The sequence below is a fragment of the Tinamus guttatus genome, unplaced genomic scaffold (genome assembly GCF_059628265.1).
Source record: "Tinamus guttatus ecotype Peru unplaced genomic scaffold, ASM5962826v1 Tinamus_guttatus_pri_ptg000212l, whole genome shotgun sequence".
NCBI classification, from domain to species: domain Eukaryota; kingdom Metazoa; phylum Chordata; class Aves; order Tinamiformes; family Tinamidae; genus Tinamus; species Tinamus guttatus.
In genome coordinates, this window is record NW_028288746.1 from 784265 (window position 1) to 801915 (window position 17651).

At 46.1% G+C, this 17651-nt stretch overlaps 2 protein-coding genes across 2 annotated transcripts in view; one reads left to right on the forward strand and one right to left on the reverse strand.

The window, feature by feature from the left end:
- CLEC16A (C-type lectin domain containing 16A) overlaps positions 1-5510 on the reverse strand; it is a 52582-nt gene extending 47072 nt beyond the window's left edge. The window contains exon 1 of the mRNA XM_088524605.1: positions 5426-5510. Within this exon, the coding sequence (XP_088380731.1) occupies positions 5426-5505 (80 nt within the window). The 5' untranslated portion in view covers positions 5506-5510. The remainder of the gene's footprint in view (positions 1-5425) is intronic.
- Positions 5511-6708: 1198 nt separating this feature from the next.
- Positions 6709-7002, forward strand: DEXI (Dexi homolog). Its single transcript, XM_010219599.2, has one exon. It carries the CDS (start codon positions 6718-6720, stop codon positions 6997-6999), a length of 282 nt encoding a protein of 93 aa, XP_010217901.2. The 5' UTR covers positions 6709-6717; the 3' UTR covers positions 7000-7002.
- The last annotated feature ends 10649 nt before the right edge of the window (positions 7003-17651 follow it).

Here is a 17651-nt window from a genome sequence, read left to right on the forward strand (position 1 = left end):
ATCACAGGCTATGCGGGAAACAGAAGCTATTCCAGATGTTATGAATTTTCCAGTTAGGACAGTGCTTAATCATTAAATAAGAACTTAATGTGTTAGGTACTGCACAAACACACTGAAAAAAAAAAAAAAAGATACACCACATGGTCCTTTTCCTCCCCCCAAATCTGCAATGTGAAAAATGATAAATCATAATTAAGGTTACTTGAGCAATGAGAGGAGGAAGAGAAAATTAAAAGATGGTAGAAGGAAGAAAAGATATGCCTTTAATGCTCTTCCTGATCAGTAGAAAGTTCTCTTTTTCTCCTGCTCTCCCTGCACACTGTTTTTCCTCAGAGATCAATACCTGTTTCCCAAATCCAGATTTAGAGAAGCTCAGTTTGAAAATGGTCATTGGAAAATACGATTCACAGCCACCTCCCACAAACCTAACTACCAAGTCACATGCTGGTCCACAGCAAGAGTCACTCAACTGCAAGACAAAGCTCACATGCAAATCCCCCTCAGTTAACCCGAGTTTCACAAATCTAAATAAATCCGCTCTGTGTGACAGTGTGAAGGGTCACAGGTAAGACCAAAGAGTTTGTAGTTTTCAGCACCTATTAGGATTCCTGAGGCTTTCTAACAAGCACTGAAAAAACTATGGCGCTACACCTGCTATCAGGAACATGCACCAAGCCACCGCTGCGTGCACATCGGTTAATCGGCTCAACTGTTCATGCTACAACTATCTGCTTGGTAAACCTAAACTAACCCTCTTGAAAATTAGTTAAAAGGATAATTTACATTACACTGCCTAACATTTTAGCCTATATATTTGAAGTTATATGTTTACAAGTGTGATAATCTACACATATTCCTGATTAATCAGTTACATGACAAACTACAAGACAAGATTTACTCCAGCTACCAGTGAGTATAAGCAATGGAAAGAATTAAAGACCTCACCTCAGGAGTCACAGGAATGCAGAGCTTTACAGACATCTCTAGCAAAGCAAGGAACATACAATAACCATAAATACATTATTAAGTCCAAAATTATTTGTTTGATATAAATGTTCCTGCAAGTTCACTGACTTGCAAACATAATGCATTAAGAGAAAAATGCAGGCTTTACTTTTAAGCTACTCCTTTATCCCTTTACTCGAAAATGGATGAGAAAGCATGCATGAACTCGTTTCTCTTACAGGTCATATGACATTCTGTATCATGATAACATAAAGTACTGCACAAAACAGGTGCTTTTATATTTACACAATTTCTTAAAAATAGATAGAATCTTTACATGATGATTACAAATTATAAAAGCTTGTGCTCGAAAATATTAACTCCTTATAAAGAACAAACTGTTCTCTCTATTGAAAAGAAATTTAAATAAACAAACATACAAAAGATCACCACATAGGAAGTACCAAAGCTCCTGATATCATTATCAGCAGGAGATTTTGCCAACGGCTTAACAAGACGGAAAATTCTGAATATTTTCTGGTAAGAAACCATACATATCACCGCAATGTATTACAGCTATTTATGAACACAAAAATCACGGAAATATTTTTTCTACTCCTTAAAAACACATTAAAACAGACAACACCTTAGGAAACCAAGCACTCAAATGAGAAAACACTGAACTTAACCATAATACGCTTGCTACTTTATGCTGCCTAAAACTATATAATTAAGATTCGCACAGAGGCAACTCAACATACAGCATGGACAGCACTTCAGGAAATTAATCACATGCAAAACAAGAACCTCCAGCCATACTTAACTACAGGCAGTGCATGTGACCAGGTCAGGAGGCATGGTTAGCATGCAGCTGTAATGGAATGCATCCTGAATGCATAAAAGCTTTTAATTAAAATACCAACTATTGGGACAACGATGAGAAACATATTTAAAGGTAACAACAGGTCTGACAAAACAGTTTGCAAAGAGGCTGGAAAAGCAGAAAACAAAATATTATTTGAACCTAGAGACAAAGCTACTAAGCTCGAATTCTAGAAAAAGTTGCTCAACCTTTCACATAACAGGAAAACTATGAACAGAAAAAAATACAATCAGATATCTTCAGAAACAGCCGAGCTTAAGATATTAATACTAAATTACTGGAATGAAGTACATAAATTCTCTTTATCCATTCCACTGTGAAGTTAACCAGCTTAATTTACAGATTGCAGATCAAAAGAGGAAGAAAATGGAAGTGTCCTCTCAACTTGATCTACCTATATATCTACTGAGGTTAGAGTATCTTTTCGCCTCAACTGGCAACAGGTTGGTTGGTTGGTTTGTTTTTGAGGGGGGGAAGAGGGGCACAAAGGGTGTATTTTATCCACAGGGCTCAGCTCCTAAGGTGAGGAACTGCAGAAACAGAGTGCAGTGACTATCACAGCAGTCAGGCAGAACAGCAAGAAACCCCGATCTAGACGAGAACGCCTGGTTTGCATGCAAAAGTAGGGAAAATCATACCTGAAAAATCCACGCAAACAAGAAAATGCAATAAGGAAGCAGTAACTTCAGGTTTGCATTACAAGTAAAGGTTGTTGCCTCAAATAGCAACTATGCTTTCATTTTTAGAACTGAAAGCAGGTAAAGAACACAATAGAGGAATAGACAGTCTAGCTACACAAACACTAGGAATAGACACTGTTTGAACAGATCAAAGGTATTAGGTATTCCGTTTATGACAATTCCATTATAAATTTCACAATTAGAAGATATGACACACACACAAAGCAAAGCTAGCATTCTCAGATATAATTATATACTTCATCTCCAAAATAATTCAAGCATGAGCCATAACACTTCAAGACCTTCCTGCTTTCCTGCTGCAGAACAAACAGGATATTGCTTGTTCTACCTTCCATGGCCACGAGAGAACGTACGGTCACATTTTTTTCTTGCCTAAAAGGTTCCAACGGGCCGAAAACGTCCATCTGAGCTTCATTTCTTAAAACTCAAATTCCATTCCTTCAATTTTCATCGTGCATCAGCATCATTGCTCTCTCTCTCTATGGAGAGTCTACGGACTTGAATTTGTCTTTAAGTGTAATATTTTTAACTGTAATATCAAAAACAAATTCTATCTAAATGCCCCCCAGTGCTAAGTAGCTCAGAATGACTGCATCTTTTATGTTAAATACAACATTTCTATTTTAATATCAAGTACTCCTGCCTTATCAGTTACGTTCTGTTTTGTATTTAATGCACTAGATTTCTTTTTCTTTCTCACACCAAAATTTATTCTTGCTGGTTTTGAATATTTCTCCAGTTCAGAGATAAGGAGTAGAATACATACATTGTCCTGAAAAAGTACTTGTGAGATCCAGATACAAGTGCATCCTACTCATTTATGTCAGAGCCTGTTCAAAACGTCTTTGTAAATAGATTAATCAATGCATATATTTCTCAGTATGTTTTGTATTCACCATGATTTTATTTAGAAAGTACTTCTCCTGTTAATGCTCTCTCTTACTTGTAATAAGTGTTGCCAGCATTGCATTTCTGATCACACATCACTTAATACTGCTGAAAAAAATAACAATTTGAGGGAGGAGAGGGAAGCATCGCAGGCTGTTAATTTACCAAGTTATCCACCAAGATCAATGAGGGCTGAATCAGGAAGAAAATCCTAATCCGAACAGGTCACATTGCCTAAAATCATCATCATTTTTACACATTGGTCAAACAAATCTTATTTTCACCCTATTAGAAAGAATTTTTCATTTTCTTGCAAAGTATTCTGATTTCTCTACAGATAAGCCTGAAGATATTCTCTATACAACATTTTGCAGGAAGATAGAGAAGGCAAGAAGGAAGAACAACACACAACAATAATACAGCAAGAATACTCAAGCGTGATAAATATTCTGGCTTCTTCAGCTTCATACCAAGAGAAAAATCACAGCTATTACTTTAAACGCTACCCAAAGCATAACCCTTAAAATCATATTAACTGCTAAAACAAGAAGCATATTTTAACAGAACTTAAAAAATTGAAAATGTGTGTTGTGCCCATGGAAACAGTGAATGAACAAATAATATGCTTACATTAGGATTTATTCATTAGTAATATTCACCTAATCTAAACAAAACCCAACAGATCTGTATAGCTTTTTAAGTTTAAAACAAAATTAGCTTTAGGACACTGGTCGTAGCTCCTCTGAGCTGCTTTCAGACCAGTTTCTGACAAGAGTGAGGCACTTTAAAAGTTGAGTCTGGCAATCCAAGAACATTATCATGGCCATCCACAACAGTGAGGGAACATTAAGAGAAGTCAGTTAAAAACAAAACCTGCAAATTCAGTTAGCAGACCGGGATCATATCTCATTTTCCAACAGAAAAAAAAAAAGAGAAATAAAAATAAAAATAAAAAAACAGAAGCTCAACCAGAAGGAGGTCTCTGACAACTCTCTGCTCTATCACTCGCACCATTCAAATCCAGACCTGGATACATACTCAAGGAAAACCTCTATTTTCAATGTCCTGCTCCAAATCTATGTAGGAGCTGCCCATTCAAGTCCAAACCTGTATTAAAGTCACTCTTTGTAGCTTGAATACCACTGCATCTATGGAAGGCGAGGGAAAAATAAATAAATGAGGTCACTAAATGGCAGAAAACATTTCAAGCAGGGAACGTGAACAGTATCAATGTATACAGCACTTCTCAGTCCACCAGAGATAATGCCATGACAGTTTTCACTTCCTTAGTTTCCCTAAAATAGGATGGCATCTTTCACTTCACAAAGACACACACGGACAAAAAAAAATGCCCCTTTTAAGCTATCATTCCTCAGTAGAAAATTACAACCAGGTGCTGTAGCAGAGTAACTGAGCACCAAGAGAAGCTCTAAGCATAGACCCCGCTGATTTTCTTGCAGTAATCAGAATCCTTTTTAATCCCTCTTAATCCCAGTGGCAGGGCTGGAAGCTGTTCTGACCCTCCTGCAGGTCGCAATAACGCAGATGAACACCGCGATCCCTGAGGTCCATAGCTTTCTTTTCCTGCCTCCGCGGGCCTGCAGAACTGACCGTTGGGAACCTCGGCTGATATTAGGGTATTTTTCCTTTCTGAAAGCCCCGCGCTGGTGGCCGCTCGGGCTCCCAGGACACAGCACGAGCTCTCACCAGGAACACGGCGTTCCCGCATTTGACACCTATGAAGCTCCACTCCCCAGGGCGAGCCCGTAACGCAGTGAGAAATAAAAGCCACGTATCCCGGCCCGGAGCGAGACACTGCGCCACGAAGCTGCGACTGTCCTGAAGGCAATTCGGGGCCGCGAGCGCCGTCAGAGCCGGGAGCGCCTCACGGAGGAGCAGGTCGGGGAAGAGGCGAAACCGCGTCACGCGCAACCCCCCGGGCTCCGCAGCAGCTCCCAGCCGCCCCTCAGCGCCCCGCTCCCCTCGCAGCCGCCGGGCCCGCGCTCACTTGAGGTGATCCAAGGAGTGGATGCTGCGGGAGGCCTTGCCGTGCCCGCCGCCCACCCAGCTGCGCGAGCGGCCGAACATGGTGGCGGCGGAGAGCGCAGGCCGCACGGCCCTAGGGCTCCATGGCCGCGGCGGGACGCGGGGCAGGGAGCGGCCGGCGCCTCCGCAAGCGCCGCCGAGCCCGCAGCAGCGAAGCGAAGCGGAGCACAGCGGAGCGGCCGGCGCACGCACGGCCACGGCGCATGCGCGGGCAGCGCACGCCGGGAAGCGGAGTCCCGCCGCGCCACCGCCCCGCGCGCGGCGGCCGGGCAGGGACTGCGAGTCCCAGCGTGCACCGGGCGCGGCGCGGGCGGGCGCCGCCGTGCTGGGCGGGGCGGGGCGGGCGGGAGGCCGGCGCCTCCAGCGCTCCCGGGGCGGGACAGGACCCGGCGCGCCGCAGCCCGCTCCCCGCTGCGCCCGAGCGCCCCGGCAGCGCGCGCCGAGCGGGGGCGCTGCGGCCCGGGCCCCGGGCACGCGACGGCTACGGCCGCAGCCGGGTCACTTCACTAAGCGCCACTGTTGGGCGCAGTGGCAGCTGCTGACCTTGCAGGCCCGAGGCGTTTCAGTCTGTTTAAGTCTGGTTTTAACTTATGCTGCCCCTGTGCTTTGAGTTGGGTGGCTTGAGTCCCGTCAAGTCGCGGGCAGATTAAGTTTTAACGGACTATGTTTAGCATAAGCTAAAAGCAGTCCTCTGACGCGCGCGTAGCTTTCAAACGCGTTGTAACGCGAGCTGAAACGCCGGCTGCGACATTTCTTGCTCCGCTGCCGCACTAGGGAGGAGCGGGGGGCTGCAGGGGCGGCCGCTGCCCGGCCCGGCTGAAGCTTCACGCGCGGCATCACGCGCCGTTCGGGACCGGCTTTAGAGCCGCACTAAGAGCAGCCGCGGCTGCCCTGGCGGATACAGCCCTGAGCTAAGCCCGGCCTGAGGGAAGGGCGGGAGCCGCGCTCGTTGCGCAGTGCGAACAGGCGAGTTTGGGTTCCCGCCCCCGCTGCCAGCGGCCCCGCAGCGAGGGGCGGCCGCGGCGCAGCGGGACCCCGCGCTGCGGGCGGGCCGCGGGAGCCTCCGCGCTGCCAATCCGGGCCCCTCCGCGGCGGGGCGGCATGCGGGGCGGGCGGCTGCGGCGGGCGCGCTCGGCGGCGCCGGCGGTGCCGCTGCTCCGCGCCGCGGCCGGGGCCGCGCTGCGGCGGCGCTGGGGGCGCTGAGGGCGCCGCGGCTCCGCACTGCGCTCCCGCCGCGGCCGCGCTCCCGGCCGCATGCCCGGCGCCGTGGGCGCGCGCCTCGACGCGCTCGAGTCGTGGCAGCTGCCCGCGCTGCTCGTGCTGCCCTATATGTTCTACGTGGGCCTCTTCTTCGTCAACGTGCTCATCCTCTACTACGCCTTCCTCATGGAGTACATCGTCCTCAACGTGGGCATCGTCTTCCTGCCCGAGGACGTGGAGCAGGCGCTGCTGGAGCTGGGCGCGCTCTCCGAGCCGGGCTCCGTGCTCTACGACACGGACGGCGAGCTCGAGGCGCTCGACGGCTACCTGGAGTAACGGAGAGCCGGGGCGCAGCGCCGCTCCACGGGGCCCGGGGCCGCCGCTCCCGCCGCGGGACACCGGCGCCGCACGTAAGTCCCTGCTGGCGCGGGGCCGCCCCGGTTCCGCGGGGCTTCCCCGGTTCCGAGGGGCGCGCGGGGCCGCCCCGGCTCCGCGGGGCTTCCCCGGTACCGCGGGGCCGTCCCGGTACCGCGGGGCGCTGCGCACGGGCCGAGCGGCCGCGACCTCGCTCGTCACGAGCCGGCGGGTCCTGGCGCGGACCCTACATGAGAAATCGGATTAATCTTTACCCCCCAAAACCCAAAGCATACGCGAGCCCTAAAGAGATCCTAAACCCCCTTCAAAACCTGCATGTTGGCTAAACCTCACCCGTCACCATTCTGTGCATATTAATCACAGTGCGAGGCTTGCTGCAGTCCTCAGCCACCGTAGCAATCTTAAAATGCTGCAAGGATTTAGTATTTTAGAGTATTGAGATGCACTTGGGAAGAAAGTCTCCGTTTCCAGCTAGAGGTCTCTGTGCCGAATGTATGTTAGTCAAGACGTTCACAGTTTGAAGTGAAGCACGTTAACAAATCTGCCAGGAAAAGCAGATATTGGCTGTACGTTTGGAAACAAATTCTGGGCACCTTTGTGTTTTCTATTTGAAAATACAGAAGCAGGAAATTTCACAAATTTATCTTCTAAAGTTGCAAATATGGCTTCTATGGACGTATTAGATTAATACCATTTATATCAAGCTATTTTAATAAGTCTTCTAATTTAAGAAAAAAACTACCTTTCCTGTTGTGTTCTCCTCCGTACAGGTTAAAATGGCATCCCTAGAAATTGCTCTTCGGGCCCCATATGAAGTAATGGGAGCAGATTTTGCTCAGTAGTTTAGAAGGTAGAGATGGAAACTGGTGTTGCTGGAGTAATATTGATACTTAGTGCCTGTGTTTGCACACGCGTGTGCGCACACACGCGCCCAGCCGAGCAGAGCATGTGGGAACGTGATGGAGGGGCAGGGGGACCAGATCTGCCACTGCAGATAGTGCGAGTAAGTGCCCAGAGCAGCGTTCAGCGGTGTGTCACAAAACCTCTATTTCCACTGCTACCCCTTGTGCTGAAATGGGACTGAACTCCCCATGAAACACTGTTGGCCTGTTTTGTGACTGTCTTCTGCTTCTATCCCTTTTAATTTCAGCAAACAACGTACGTGCTCAGATCTAGGAGACCCCAAAGCCTTTGCCAGGCTTCAAATCCCTATTGCCTGTCTTCCAGGAAATAAATTCATAATAATTAATGAAAATTTAAACAAAATCTATGGTATGCAAAAGCCCTATCCCTCTCCTCCTGCCCCAAAATACATCTCCTCAAACTCCAAATATTATTAGTCCAACACTATTACAGGGATTTTTATAATCTTTATCTCTCTTCTCACTTTTTTGCTGACTAGCATTTGTCATGATGGATTGCATCTAATTTTCAGGAAGACCCAAGGAGAAAAGCAGTCATACTATCTTCCTCCAGTGGATTTTTCCTGTTACATAAATACGTAGCTTAGCAGAGCACAGGAACACAGCTCAATCCTGTGCATAACGGGGCTTCTTAAAACTTCATTTCAATAGGATAGGAAGCTTTGCAAATTGTTTGATATTTTCACTGTAAGACCTCTCTTTTCATCTCTGTGTTTAGAAATAAAAATGCACAAATGTGGAAATGGAAAAGCTCAGGCCTTCACAGAGCTCAGAAGTCCATACTGCTCCTGCAGGCAATGGAGCTCTGCCCAGGAACCACCTGCAGCCCTGAACCTTTCATCTGAAAGTTATTTTAGGCTGTTGTTTCCACTGAGAATCAAATCATAAATCCTTGAAATTAGGCACATTATTAGACAGCAAAAAAGATACAATTACTGTGCTGTTTATCTATGTATATATTCCAACTATTTATATGTTCCAGTATATTTATTTATTCAACAACCAGGCAACAAATTACACAGTTCTTCAGTTACCAGGCAAAGGCGCAGCATGTCCGTGAACAGGAATTTCTGTGACTCGTCTGGCTACCGTTCCATGGCATTCTTCTCTACCAGATCCCTAGGAATGCCTGTGGAAAAGGAAGTCCTCCCTTCAGCGGGTTCTGTTTTGGGAGCAGAAATGAGGTATGGAAAGGGGAGATTAAACCCCTGGGTGTCCAAAGCGACCCGAGTTCCACGAGGAAGACTTAATCGAGGAAGGCTCCAACTGCTCTGCCTGCTCAGACAGAAGTACCAACCTTTCCCAAGACCCTGCAGGAAGAGCAGATCCCAGCTTTGCCAGCAGAGCTGAAGAATATGTAGGCATTCCTCGTGTGCATAAAGAGAAGTGTTCCTTGTGTGACTCACCAGGGACCATGGAGAACAACCAAAATGCTATGATTAGCCCTAGCCCAAATCCTGCAACGTCTTTGCGTTAGCAAGCGATGCCCTCTACCTAGAAGCTGAGCAGCTTGAACTGAGAAACAATGGGAGGAAAGCCCTAGAGTGGATTTATTTAGATGTAAAAGAAAGAGCCTGTGCACCAGAAGAGTTCTCTCTTGCACCAGAAACCTCACTGGAATAAAGGAACTCAGTAGAAGCAAAATTATGGCCAGGTTTCTGATCATAATAGTCATGATTAATTTGGCAGCAGAGGTTGAGGCTAGAGAGCTAAGCAGCTTGAAGAAGCTTCCCATCCTATTCAAATGCAGAGTTTTGTCTGTGTAAACTGAGCAGAACTGAGCTTGCTAATGTCATCTGTTTTTTAGCTCAAGTGTCCTTTGCAATAAGATTGTGTGATTGTTCTCCTTGAATAGTCTTAAAATTAGATGTGACTCATCATGAAGTAATCTAATCAGGAAAAAAAAAAAAGCAGAAGTAATCAGCAATGAAAAATGAATAGCAACTCCAGCCCAGGCATTATTTTTTTCTGCATCAAGGTGAATGGTAATGAACGTCCTTGGTGAGCAAAGCCAGCAGTGAGGAGCCTGTGACTCAGCACGTGGGCTCTGCGCCAGCAGCTGAGGCAGCGGGAGCCCCGCTCGCCGGAGAGCGCCAGGTCGGCCTGGGGGCTCGGGCTGCACGAGGAACAGACGGGGCACAAATGACAGTGACGAGCTGGACTGCGGCCCCTGGCTGCCACTGCTGTGTGCCGGGAGCCTCGCTCAGCCGGCCTCCGATCGCTCCCTCTGCAACAGGGATGCCACAAAAAGGAGCACATGAGACCAGGGTTGCTACTGGCGTTGTCAAGATATATACACAAGCACAGCAGGATCCACCTCCTGATTTCTTCCTCTTAGACTTGGAACCTTAAAAACAATCTACGGAAGTGATCAGTTACTCATTTTACCTTCCCATTTCTAAATGCGTTCTTTTTTCATTCGCAGAAATCTCTCTTAACAAAATGGGAAACGGATTGACTCCATGATACAGAACAGTTGTCTATTTTATGTCAGTTATAGTAATAGCAGGATTAAGAGCAATAGCTATGATTTTTTAGAACTGTGTTTTGAGTGCTTCAGTATCATGAAAATTAAGAGCAGTTATGTGGTCATACTCCCCTGGTAGATCTGTTGTAAAGAGACTGTTGTGCTCTGCCTGCTGGAAGGAAGTCAAAAGTCTCAGCTAACCGATGAACTGAGCATCCAAACTCATTAACTGCAGCCATGCACAATCCTAAGAGATTTTCTACCAAATACATTCAGTTATATATTTCAAGGAGGCAGATTTAAAAACGAATTTCCAAAAGCTGCTGTTAATAACATGGATTAAAATGAGTCATAGAAAATGAAGAGACATCTAATATAAAACAAATGTTTAAGGCCTGAGTATTTCATTGGGTAAAAGCCACAGCCCACAAGTGATTGTGAAGACTAAATCATGAAGAATTTCCTTGTTTTTGTTTTTCTTCATCACAAAAATGAAATTTACTCTTAAGTCAACTTGCTTTGATAGCAGATGACAAGAGACAATTATCAGCTTTAATCCATCAGAGGAATTAAGAAACGAATCAATTTTAATTTATATTTGTTTCCCTTGGAAAAAATAGTGACACTGTAGTTCAGGGGAGAACTACTAATGATGAAACAACAAAACAGTAATTTTTTTCCCCACCATTGAAAATTAGATTCAAATGAAATTTGAAGGGCAGCTGAATAGAAAGGGTAGATCGAATATTCTGGTAAATGGTACCACTCACCCACCATTAATCTCTGCCACCGCAAGTGATCGCCTTGGAGCAGCAGCCCTGTGGCAGTGCTTGAAACCTTCAGTCGGCAGCTTTTTGCTTTGCCTGGAGGCCCGATACGTTTTGTTATTCGTTCTAAACCAGCCCAGGGCTTGATCATCATGTAGGCTACTGAAGACTCGCTGACTCACCCACTGTACAGCCGAGTTCTTAGTTCAGCTTGGAAAATGATTTGATAAACCCCAGAGTTGTTCTCTGCGTCTTGTCTGCTCCTCGGCCTCCTCCTTGAAATGCAGAGAGCAGAACCAGGCTTGGGGCCCACGCTGGAGGCAAGCACCAGACTTTGTGCTGTGCTCTGTCCGCTCGTGATGGTGACCAGGGTTCTGTTGTCTTCCTTGTGTGCCACTGCACACGCCAGTGCCGCCTCCTGCCTTCAGGCACCTGCTAATGATGATGCCAGAATGGTCCCTGAGCTGCCAGCTGCAAGTTCAGCATCGTGTAGGCAGGTGCAGGTCACTTACCTGTAACTGCATTTCATGTCATCAGCTAAGTTGAAGCTCCCGGCCACTCTCGCCATGTACGAGGTCCCTCCGGAGTCCCTGGCCATCAGTGCAGTGTTTGGACATGTCCGTGAGCTTGTTTCTTGCAAGCTTGGAGGCTTCTTTGTTTCCAAGTCACTGATGATGTTTCTGAGTAAAGCTGGGCCCTGGGAGACCCTGTTACTAGTTTTTCTCCTATTGAGCCCTGTCCTTTGCATTCAGTCTTTTAATCGGCTTTTCAATCCATAGAGGGACCTGCCCCCTGTTTTGTGACAATCTGGTTGCTTTATGGCGTCCTGTAACGTAGCTGTTAGTGACACAGGATTCCCCAACCTGTTTGTGCTCGTATAGAACATGGGACAATCACACTTCACTCCTCCTTCAGGCTCCTCATATATTGTTAGGATCACCCTCTAATCACTGTCAGATACTTTGCCCAACGAAGGCAAATGAGGTAAATTGGGATAAAGCATTTTAACGGCAATTTGATTTTGTCACCAAACTCAAGAATGTCACTTAGTTCCACAGCTATTTACTGTTAGATCCAAAATGTTTTGAACAAAGTGTCTCTGAAGACAAATGACCGAAATCAAAGGCTGTCAAATGGAGAGAACACATAATGAACTCATTAAAAATACTAACGATCCAATGAATATCATCTGCGTAAGAGAAAATACCAAATTCAAAAGTCATTTTTAAGTAAAAAAAAAATAGGTTTAAGGATAATATATCTAGCATAAAATAGCTTATCCCTTTGGGTGTCAGGGCTGGTTATGTTCTCCCAAGAGAAACCCTTAATAATGGTGCTGCATATTCCCCTACACCCCTCACCAGCGTGCAAACTGTGAGAGAGTTGCACTAAGGGCTGGTTGTGCTGCAAACTGAGGGGAACTGTGACATCGGTTTCAGTGAGAAGTCGTTCAGGCCTTTACTTCTCAAAGAATTATTCACAGAAAAAAAAAATTGGCTTGTGTTGTTTTGGAAAAAGAAGATTGCATGGTGCTATATTGAACATATGTAAATAGTTCTCTGTTGGATGCAGGTCTAGAGGGTCACTCTGTATTTGCTACATTTGTGTGTTTTCTTTTAAACAGATTCATTAAACACCTGAAATGGATTATGGCCTGGCTACTGGATCAAATCAGGGAAAGGTGGTATACTCTGAAACGCAGAGACGAGAAGAAAGCCAAGGGGAAGAGCTGGCCTCAGCCCATGTCAGCTGTGACTTGTGCCCCGTGATGGCTGTGTCCAGGGTGCGCTGACTGCAGTGATTCACACGGACCACCGGGCTTCCAGGGGTCCTTCTGGGCTCTTCTCCTGCTGCCGGAATTCCAGACTCAGCTCAGATGTGATAAACCTTGACTCAGTCCCTTATCACCCACACGGACACGCTGCTTCACCGAGTGTTACAGGCACACACGGAAAACTACCAGCCAGCGGTTCAAAACCAGGGCTCTCAGGGGAATATATCAAGATGTGACTGCAGGGAAGGTTCTGTTCAGGGCAGAATTATGGCCAAAACTGTGCTAGCTAGACACTTTATTTATATTGCGAGTTTTGAAATAGATCAGAGAGTAAGTTTTGTAAGTGAGGGGGATTCATTACCTAACAGAAGTATCTTTACAGATTGCTTTAAGCTTGTGTTCCTATGTACAGGTATGAAAGCAGTACAATAAAGACTTACCTTTTTCATGAAAAACTAAACAGACATTTGTTAGGGTTGTTCCTTTTCCATCTGAACAGAAAATGATTTAAAGAGGCTTTCCAGAAAGTCCTTTTTACAAGTACCTGGAAATAGTTCCACACAGACTGTTGGAAAGACAGCTTAGAGGAAATCCTTCTCCATGAATAACTACTTTAAAAATCAGACCTGGACTGAAACACTAGCAATATCACACTGTGAGAAAGAGGAGATGAAAAAAAAAAAAGGCACTGAGGGGAGGTATTGTACTTATTTTGTCTTATTTCATTATGTTCTTTAGAAAAGGCCATTTTTCCTAATTGTGCAGTTCCGGCAGTATCAAGAACGTTTCAGGTAAAACAGAATTCAACACATTCCTCCTGCATTCTGTCCATACCTCAGCTCTTTGCCATCTGTCTCTCCCACCTGCTCCCAGCTCACGCTTTCCGCTGCAGACAGATGGTGCCACGAGTCCCTTCAGCCTCTTCTTGACGGGCAGGACAAGGGGGTGACACTCCAACCCCCTTGTAACAAGGGGACGTGCTCAGCGGAGCCTCTTGCATTTTTCCCCTACTCTGTATTGTTGCTTTGGTAGCGCTTTCGCATGCGCAGTGCAGTGGAAATCTGCTCCGTCCTCCGCACGTTGCTCCCCAACACGGGTTTCAGCAGTTCCGGCTGTCCCCGCGCTGTAGCGGTTCTCCGTGACGCGTTCTGCCAAGCGAGACCGGGGGCCGTAACAACCTGCCAAACACCGTGCCACCGCCTGTCACGGGCTGTGCCTGAGGAACGGCAGTCACTTGGGACACAGTGTTCTAACACAGAAGAACAGATCGAGGGAGCTAAATTCCCATTTTGGCACATATAAAAAGTTTTAGGGAGTTGTTTAGCTCATATTCACATGCCCATTTGGTACTAACACAAGAAATACTGAATTTTACCCTTGCATAATTAAACTTATTGTTCACAGCACCAGCTTACACCAGTTCTTCAGGGTCATATGTGTGAACAGGGCTCAAACTATCACCAAGTTCCAGGATCTGCTGTTTGGTGGTTATTTCCTGAAGTGGCTTCAGCGTTTTGTCCATGCCACATGGCGCACAGATCAAGCAATACAAAACCCAAACAAATAGATCACTCAGGTGACTCTGAACTTTGGTCAGGAGTTCTGCAGCTTCATACATTCTGCAAATATGGAAAATACTTAATTTAAAAATACCTGATTATCACCATAACACAGACCATAACATTTTACCCATCTTCTAAGAAGGCATTCAGTAGTTTTTAATGCTGAGAGGCATTTTTAGAACACGTATTTGGTTATAGCTGGGTTTTTGGGGAAGGGGAGAGGGGAGGGAGTTAACTCAGTCTTGTACACGCAAGGCGTTCAAAAATAGCCAGACATTGAATCTGGATTAGTCTGAAAACTTGGGGTTGAAATAATGAACAGTAACATTTCCCCTGAAGCTGGCAGCACTTCTATACCCTCCAGCTCTGCAGCTGGCATTGCAAGCCCTTGCTGCCCAGAAAGGAGGCATTTTCTCCATTTCCCAACCACGGAACTGATTAGCAGGTGCCCCCGCTCACACAGGGCTTCCTTCTAACCTAGGACATGGAAGCCCTTCACATGCCATGACCCTTGAAGCCAGCGGTGCTTTCACAGTGTTTCAAAGAGAAAAAAAAGAAATTCAACAAGTACCGCATGTTACTGTAAAAGTATTTTAATACATTTTGAAAAACATATAAAAATTCCCCAATCTGCATTGCAATTTGCTGTCTGTACATGATCTCTATGAACACTCCTCTCCTACTGCAGTAGTTTGCCCAACACCATTTTATGAAGACCAGACGAACCCTGCCTCATATTTCGCACAAACACGGCCACAGTGAGAAGCAATTGCAGATTAGGTCTGTAAAGTGGCATTGCTCTGGCTAGGCTTAGCCAGGCAGACAGTGCATAAAACAGTCCTTTTCTAGTGAAAATCACAGCCAGGCGAGTGTTTCCCGACGTGCTCCCTGTGCTCCTCACCCCTGCCCACCAGATCTGGGGTGAGCGGCGCTAGATCTGGGCACATCGAACCCCGTCCTCGTCCCTCCTCACTTAATGCTTCCGAGCTCTGTAAAGGGCGGCCTCATAAACCACACACAGTAGTGATCTCACTTTCAAGTACAAAACAGATCCTTGTACATTTATGTTATCACCTGCAAGTGGCAACATAAATCCCACTAAATCCCAGCCCAGGTACATAAATGAGAACACAAATGTGTTTCAGAAGTCAGAGTTTTGAGCTCTTCAAATGCACAGATATTTTAGTTGTGTACCTTGCAACCTAGAATCTTATTTATTTCCTAATAACTTACACACATATGTAAGTGCATTTTTTCCACTCCTTAAAATAAAAAACACTTTCAAAGATTTCACTTTAGACAAACTGAAAAGTTTTGATGACTGTCCCTTGAAGGGTTATTGTGCAATGTATTTATAGCATTTAGATTTCTGTGATATCTTCAGAAAAATCCTTAATAGTTTTTCAATTCATTTCTCCTCTTTAGTGCTTTTTTCCCCATCCTTTTTGAAGGAACCAATAACAAGAGACTTACTTGAAAGAAAATGTCCTTCTGTCCCTTAAGACAGCACTGGGAATAAATGTGAAGAGCCATTTCTAGATTCTCAGGGATAATCTTGCTGTATCAGGCTGTGTTCTAGACTGATCACTCTTATCCTGCCCCTGTCCCTAATGCTTCAAATCAATCCAGATTTCTCAGTGAAAATTGAGCTTTTGTAGTCCCAAACCATCACAACAAGTGCAATTGCATTTACCACTGGCACCACAAACACGCAGCTTTTATCTATTACTACTCAGATGTGGCAGCTTCAGCAGCTAGCTTACACTTGGGTGAATCAAAGCAGCAGTTTTATGCTACCAACACAGGGTGACCCCTGTGCACATTTAACGGTGATCACAATATCCAGATGTTCTTTTCATTGTCGAAGCCTGATGCCAAATCATCGCTTCAATGGGAGCACAGCAGAGTCTCTGAACAGCCGTTAAAAGACTGTTCACGTTTGAAGTCTACCATTCACCCACCTCAAGAATCTCCCAGGAGCTCAAAGACGACTTTTCATTTTGCCACTGCCATAAAAACCAGCACTTTCTTTCCTGATTCATAAATCACCAAAGAAGATAAGGAGATACAGAGGGAACCTTCTGCTCTCTTTTATGTTACCTGTGAAGTGATGAAAATTAAGAGTATTAGAAGTATGCCCAATAGCTGCATGCTCATTGACATCACTAAAATCATATATGTGTGTATGCACATATAAATATATACACACACACATATATGATGTGATTTGGGAAGAGACGACAGTGACGGGTAGATGCTGAACACTGCAGTTTTGGGAGACATGGTACAGACCCGCTGCTGCAGCCGATCCTCTGTGCTAAAGACGGCGAGTCAGCAAATCGTTCTTTGATCGTGGCACAATTATTTCTAGGATCCTTGAGACAGCAAGGAAAATCAAGGAAATAGATGCAGCTGCAAGTAGGCCAACTGCACAAAACGGAGCAGGAACACGGACCGCAGGACACCATGGTTTGCTCTGGGGCCTGGATAGGCTCCGTGACATGGGGGGACTAGCAGCTGTTGAGGATTTGTATTATCAAAGGAAAAGGACTTAGTAAAAATCAGCACCAAACTTAATTCCTGAGACGCGCAGAGCTCATCTATAAAACACGGCAAGAACGCAGAGGGGTTCAGCTTGGCACAACACCAGTTAGAGGCCACCTGGCAGCACCGGCTGCGGCACGCGGAGCCCCGGCAGAGCCGGCTCCTGTCCCGCGGCGCCGCTGCCATCCGCGATCCGGAGAAGGGGCAAGCGGGGAAGGGGCCTGCGCTGAGCGCCAGGTGCCAAAGCAGCTCCTTGCTTGGCCACCTATGCCCTGGTCTTGTCCTGGGCCCAGGAAACCAGCTGGAATCAGCAGCTGCTGGAGAACCAGCAGAAAGGCAGGATCCTCATGGGGAGCAGGGAATGCTCACTCCCGCTTTGAGGGGGATGAAGTTGCCCATCCTGAACTCTCTAAGTGGGGTTTGATGAGTGATCAATAATGCACAGAGAAAGGGAAGGAAGGGACTTTGCTTCAGGTATGATGTTGCATTGGAATGGGCCCATATTCCCACATACGGGCATGACATTCCCACTCAAATCTGTTTCTCCAGGTGAAGCAAATGCTGCTTCCAACTCTG

Excerpts from the sequence above, each read along its gene's own strand:
- DEXI (XM_010219599.2), top strand. The coding sequence starts at position 6,718 with ATGCCCGGCGCCGTGGGCGCGCGCCTCGACGCGCTCGAGTCGTGGCAG.